We start from the raw sequence: 7,141 nt of genomic DNA, 5'->3' as shown, positions 1-7,141 counted from the left end.
AATTTACCATATTTGGACAAACTGATGGAGAAGGGGTGGATGATGCGGCTAAGCCAGTCGATTTTCAACTCTTCTGAAGAGTCATCAAAAAAAAAAATCGGCAGATTTTCCCTGAAGTTACCTGCCAATGCCAGCTAGCTACTAAACACTGAACAAGACCTAGTTAGGCGACCAAGGACCTCATTCCAGATAGATAGATTTTTTTTTTTTTAGTTTGAGATACTTTCGCATTAGCTTCACTTTTCAGGCCCGGAAGTTGCCGTTTGGGATGGAAAACTACTGTAAAAATAATGCATAACCCAGCTAATTTAAAAAGCTCACATTACTGTACTGTGTGAAATGGTAACATTTTCTTTTGGGGGGGGGGGGGGGTGCAAATGTTCCACCAAAACAAGTTCCTTCTCAAAACCATTTTGCAGAGGTCACTGACGAGGGCTCCTGGAATGTATGTGTGGTAGAGCCAGACCGTACGCCACAGCTCTATGGATATAGGTCTGGAGATGTGAGACTGGTGCTTTATGAAATGTCAAAAATAAGCGTAATAACAGAAAAAGTAACAATTTCCTGAAGCCCTATGTGACATCTTAATTGCTTGTCCGGGGTCTAAGAACATACACAACCTAATCCCACGGTAATAAAGCTAAACTTTCTCAGCATTAGACTGTACTGTTCCTGCAGTTATGAATCAGTTATAAAAAGTTGCTATTGAGGGGAAAAAACTACCTACAGATTATTTTTAGATTGGTTTTATTGAACAAAACGTTTTCAAAGGTCATGTAGGAAATACATTATTATACAAGTGTTGCACAAACAAGACTAACAAAGAAATAGAAAAGGGAATTGTCAGTGGGCATGAATATGACTGCGTACAGACAGATCGGAACATGGAATTCACCGGAACAGGGACTTGATCTGTAAAGCTGACCACCAAACACTGATGTGGTCTCAGATTCAACAGGGGAGCAGAATGCTAATATGTGAATAATGCATGTACTCCAAACCAGTAAGCACAGATTTCCATTTTAAATCTGATTAGATCTTTCCACAGCATTTTAACATGAAACATGCTCATTTACTGACCGGATGGTGGTTTAGTTCCGTTTTACATGGACTTTAGGAACAGGTGGTTTAAAGTAGTCAATTTGGTTTTTTGGGTTTTTTTTAGAAAAAGAAATTAAAAGTATACTTTGACAAAAATTTTTTTTAAAAAAATCAAGTTTCGCTTTCTGTCCTTTTTTCCAGAGCTTTCGTTCACATTTAATGGACTTCTTGAAATCAGCAAAAGCTCCGGGAAAAGCTATCAAGTGGACTATGAGTTAAGATTTTGTGTTAAAGTACTGTTTCCGAGGTCAACACTCAACTTTACTCACGCGGAATGTAGTTTTGTAAATGGAAGTTCACAGGAGTTTCTCACAGATGACAACATGAAAATGAATGATAGTGGCCTCTCACAGGAGAAACCTTTTAGAAAAAACACACGAGGTGGTTTGGCAAGCTCATCCCAACCTGCAGGGGGCAGCAGTGCTACAAATCCCTCAGAATAATTTACAGGAAGTTGCTGCTCCTAAATGCCCCAATCTGAACTAGAAAAACAGAATATGACAACATTCTTGTGCCAGTTAGTTAATTCAGCACCAACGTTGCAAAGTTAGCACCTGTAGCAAAAACAGTGTGGGTTCAAAAAAACAAGATTATTTCACATATTTTCTACACGATGCAGGAAATAATATTAACAAACCTTCATGTTTAGGAAACAGGCGACAATTAAGCACTGTCACACTCTCAAAGTGCATTTATTTTAGTTTGAAGGTGAGCCACATCAGTTAGATAACAGCAGAACAAATCAAGAAACTACCAAGTAGATTTTGATGGGCAGTTCTCTCCTTCGACTCAACAGGGCACAGAGTTCTGACGGGAGATTCAACTTTCTGAAGCTGTGGTTTCAAATTTAACTTGTCAGGAAACACAGTCCTGCAGCTTAAGTTAACAAATGTCACCACAAACATTTCTAAATCAACCAAACAACTTTCACGCATCAAGGCTCCAACTTACAGTTGGTTGCCTGTGACGTTAATCAATGTATTGGACAAAAGGAAATCTTGAGCAGCATTAGACCGACAGCAGATGGTTGTTGTATTTTTATATCTGGTGTTTATGGCGGTGGACCAGGGCCACATCATGGAATGGAAGAATGTTGAAGGAAAAAAAGATGCAATTCGAAAACAACCCTGAAATTAGGCAGAAATTTGTAAATATAGGATCCAGAGATGAAGTTTAATAGTGACAAAACTTTGAAGACTGAAGTCACAATTCTTATAACTCATCATTCTCAATTTTTTCCCAGAATTAAGATCTAAAGATGAATCTCGGAAGCCCAATTGTTTGACGTAGGCCCAAGTCCCCTTCTATGGTCGCCATTTTCTGCAGTTTCTGTGATTCATGTTTCTGTAAGACATCAAATCATCCAACAGTCTAACATATTCTTTAAGTCTTTTGTCTCCATGTATGGATAAACTTAACCAAAAAGGAACACTTTGTGAAGGACTGCAGCTCAAAACAAATCATCCAGGTATCACTCTCTCTCTGTATGGGCTGCAGGTTTGATTCCCTGCTTTACTCACCCCCAGAGCCTTCCTGGTTCCCAGTGGAAACCACACAAGTACAAAAAAGGAAGACAAACTAAACATTTTTCGCTTAATTGTTTAGTTGATTTCTTTGCTGGGACCAACCAACCACCATGTCTGCTCTTCTAAAGACTTTGGAAACTTGCCCTGCACTTCCACCGGTTTATTTGGGCGTTCAATGGGACCACTAGCTTCATTTTCTCCTTCTTTTCAGGGGAAATGGGGTGCCGCAGAGTGACAGCAGTTTTTAAGCGCTGCAAGTAAACAAAATGGCACTACAATCCAAATGAGTTATACATACTCCTTCAACAACTGAGGAGGACCCAGTGCCCTGTCATCTGGGATGCTGTGTCCCAAATCCATCAGCAACACCGGCTAGCAGGCAGTCAACTTAAAGCAGAATGATGGTTGGTTGAATTGTATAGTGTAAACTAAAGTGGACCGTGAAAATGTACCAGCATTCGGCCAAGTCTTTTCCCTGCCTGCTGAGAAAAGCATCACCCAACTTCAAATGCCTTTTAAGCCCGAGTGCCCGTCAGGAACCAGAACTTCCACAGACAGACTGACCTCAACACTCAGCAGAGTTAACAAAAACCATTGTAAGATGTCTGCTAGGAACACTGGGGCTCAGCCAGGTACAGGCTAATGGATGTAAAACACTAACATCTGCTAAGGGAAACAATATGTGTGGGTTGGGGTTGGGGGGGGGGTCACTTATTCTGGTATCTGAAGTCTCTCAGCACATGGTTGAGAGGTTGAATCTGAATCACTGGAGACAGGTTGACCTGTAGGATCTTTTGCGCTTTTCTGCGGGCCTCAGCTACAGAGCGAGAGTCATCCACCTTTATCACTTTCCACCTAAGACCGTTTTTGTCCTTCCAGCCATTCCTCTGCCTGGTTGGGTAGCTCAGTTCCTTCGGGCCCCGACCATCTCTGTGGAGGCCGTTTCCCCTCCAGCCATTGCTGGTCAGCTCTGTGTGAGTCTCTGGGAATGCCCGTCCATTTGTGTAAAAGACCGGTGCCGAATCTCCGATGAGGGCGCCGTCCAATCGGATGGGGCAGGACAGGCTCTTCTGGCTGAACAAGGCCACAGCTTTGGTGGGCGCCCCACCACCGTTCTGAGAAGGCTGCAAAGGTATTCCTGAAAGCGTTGGAGGGTGCTGTTGCTTTAAAAAGGCAACAGACGGCGCCTCAGAGTTTTTGTCCCAAGAAGTGTGAATCTGGAGTCGGGCTGTATGGAAGCCAGACAGGCCCTCAATGTTGGTCAGTCTGAGGCACGGCCGCACCTGCGACACCTCTACATTCCGACTAGGTGTCCTGCTGCAGGTGATGGCACGATGGTCCACCAGCAGCTCTGGAGGGCGGACCCCTTGGATCTTAGGGTTGCACTTCTCAGAGGTGTTCCAGGATGGGTGCACCTCTCTCTTCTTGGTCATGGACTTCCTTCCCCTCCTCTTGGCTGCAGGTCTGGCGCTCCTGTTGGGGGGCTTCAGCATGTCTTCAGTCAGGGGTTGGTTTGTGCTGGAGCGGTAGCCATACACGTCCATGCTACGCAGCACAGTGGGCTTGTGGCCCTCCTCACCCAGCTCCTGCAAGAAGGTGACCAGCTCCTCATTGTTTGAGAGGTCACGGGACATCGGGCTGAGGATCTTTAGAGCATCCAGGAGGATGTTGTGCCCCGCTGACGAGATCCGGGACCAGGAGTGAACCGCCCTTCGCTCTTCAATGGCAAACGCCAATGGCCGGCCAACCACGGGACCTCGCGCAGCGCCAGCCATGTTTCTAATCCTGTCGGAAATACAGAAAGCATTTGGTTGAATGGAATCACAGAAAAGAACAAGAACTTTGTTACTTAGCAAACTTGTATAAAAACAACTTTTGAACTAGGGCTTCACAATTAAATCGAATTCTGATCACGATTTTGCCTTCCCACGATCAAATTTGCGTGATCGAGCGATATTTTAAATGCGTCATTTCATAGAACGCTCTGATTTTGCAAAGCCCATCTACTGCTCCGTAAACCACGGTCTGATCATGTGCCAGTCAGAGTTGTTCACTGCACCGCCAGCTTACTTTCTAGATGTAGACAGTCACAGAGGACAGAGTAACGTGAGGAAAATTCAACCAATAGCAGTTGGTCATACGTCGGTCTCAAGGTTTACCAGTTTACTATTAAACTCAACATTTTGTCCCGTCTGTGTTGTTTTTCAGACAACAGCAGTGACCAGTGGTGGTTAGCGTCTGTTAGCTCACAGGGCTCTAGGGCGAGTAATATTGTCCTTGCAGATGCCATTTTTTTGTTTTCTGTTATTTTAAAAGTGTCAATGATGGAAATAAAATCTAACTTTTTGTGACATATACGAATGTGTAATCTGTCATTTGATGCCTTTTGGAGATTTTTCCATCTTTTCTTGGCTTCTAAACGCACATTAATACAAATTTTTACCTGGGGTGTCCAAACATCGGAGCCCCACTGTATGTATGTGTGTGTGTATACACACACACGCACACAGTATATATATAAATAAATAACTCATTAATGTTAAAAAGAAAAACTAGTTTACTGTCAGCAGCAGCACTGTCAGACACCTCACACAACCAGACCAGCAGACAGTAGACCACCAGACGGATATAAAGAGAGTAAAGCTCCACAAGTGTAACAGATCACAAAACTCCCGGATCGGATCACGATTCTGAGTCACCGATCGGAATAAATTTTCGCAAAAAGGGAATTTAAATGATTAATAAAAGTGTAATAACAATAACTTAACAAGAATTACTTATTTCACCAGAAGATTTCTGTTAAGAGACAAAAACAGATGAGAAAAGGGTATTTTACAATAACTTTGAATGCACCCCAAGGTTGACCAGATTTAGGTAATGCAACACTTTGTCCAGTCTGGTCACTGCTGTTGTCAGAGAAACGACACAGTGCTAGTTTGTGTCTCCTAGCTTTAGCAGCAGTCAGACTGTTGTCCGTGCCGCTGTTGGAATCCTCTCCAGTGAAATACAGTCACACTTGTACACCATTTAGCTGTCAGCCTTTTAACCGTGCTCAATCCAGATACTTGCTAACGCTGGGCTACCATCCACATTACCTGCTGCCAAGTGTAGTGTTAGTGTTGTTAGTCTGTTCTATAACGTCCGTTTTGGAGATCAGAAATTTGCGTTGCTATTCCGTCCGGTAGATAGGCCTACTGGTCATTTACACATCAGGGCCATATTAGCGTGTATCTAGTGTATGCTAGTTTGTGTTTTTTGTTTCCTGTTTTTGTTGACGAGAAAAGTGTTTATTTTAAAGTCAATTTAGTGGAATCAGTTGCTGTTCCAACCAGGTAACTATGGGCTGCTGTTTCTTTTTGCTGCCCCGTGTGTAATCTTGATCACAGACCTATTTTGAGTGTTAGCCTTCTGGCTATGCCCCCCCCCCCCACCTTCCCTTGTGTGTCACTGTCTCGTCTGTTTTTGTTCTGTGTCTTACATGTTCTGTGTGTTGAGGGTCTTAACTGTGGATGCACTATTGTTAGGATTTAACAAAGTGAAAGTGTTGCCTTTCCACATCTATTTTCATTTAGAACGTGTTTTTTTTTGTTGATAATGGGTGATCTTACATTTTGAGTCTGGAACTGTGGTGGTCTGAATGCACCTAACAAGCCAGCACCCTAGCCTTACTTAAAAAGAGAAATGTTGACATTATTACAGGAGACGCATTTGCTACAGACTACTAGCTGTTTAGCCAACAGATTCTATCGTTCAGTAGCCTCCTCCTCAGCAAGCTCAGAAACAAAAAGGAGTGGACATACGGAATCTTTTGCTTAAAGCTTTGTCCTCTTGTTCAGACAATACGGGCAGAATTGTGATTTCTAAAATAGAGTATAGTTTTAGGAAAAATTGCAATTGTGTCAGCCTATGCGCCTAATATTTTTGATGGCAGTTTCTATGGTACGGTCGCCAGTCAAATGCTGGAGTTAACGGACTGTTCTTGTGTTGTTGGTGCGGACTTTAACGCTGTGAGGGACCCAAATACTGATCGGTTGAACGCAAAGGTCACTGGGGTTCTGGCAAAAGTTAATCCCACCTGTAAGGATTCTTCCTTTTTCTTAGGTAGACATAAACCTTTTTCCAGAATAGATTTTCTTTTTGCATCCCCTCAATTATTTAATTCAATTGATAAAGCAGAGTTACTTCCAATGGCATTGTCTGGCCATAAAGGCGTCCTTTTGAGCCACCACCCTAGACCGTCTGTCTCAACTTGCTTCTAGATGGCGTTTTAATAGATCTTTACTGAAAAAGGAATCTTTTATCACTCAGTTTATAGCAGAATTCCAGGTATTTGCAGACAATGCTGGCTCTGTAGAAAAGCCCAGGATACGGTAAAAGGTTTTATTAGGAGCAACACTATACTTCTGCTCTATTATTAGAGATGTTCCGATTCCGATACCAGTATCGGAAATGCCTTCGATACTGCCGAAAATGCTGGCATCGGTATCGGCGAGTACTGGAGTCCAGGCACCGAT

The 7,141-nt window shown here is 43.0% G+C and overlaps 1 protein-coding gene across 1 annotated transcript in view; it reads right to left on the bottom strand.

Annotated features, from left to right (window-relative positions):
• Positions 1–733: 733 nt before the first annotated feature.
• ccdc71 (coiled-coil domain containing 71) overlaps positions 734–7,141 on the bottom strand; it is a 22,254-nt gene continuing 15,846 nt past the window's right edge. Inside the window, exon 2 of the mRNA XM_032513935.1 lies at positions 734–4,412. Coding sequence (XP_032369826.1) covers positions 3,335–4,402 — 1,068 coding nt within the window. The 5' untranslated portion in view covers positions 4,403–4,412 and the 3' untranslated portion in view covers positions 734–3,334. The remainder of the gene's footprint in view (positions 4,413–7,141) is intronic.

Source organism: Etheostoma spectabile, chromosome 4 (assembly GCF_008692095.1).
Source record: "Etheostoma spectabile isolate EspeVRDwgs_2016 chromosome 4, UIUC_Espe_1.0, whole genome shotgun sequence".
NCBI classification, from domain to species: domain Eukaryota; kingdom Metazoa; phylum Chordata; class Actinopteri; order Perciformes; family Percidae; genus Etheostoma; species Etheostoma spectabile.
The sequence above is the reverse complement of the archived record's forward strand: the minus strand, read 5'-3'. Positions and strand labels throughout refer to the sequence as shown.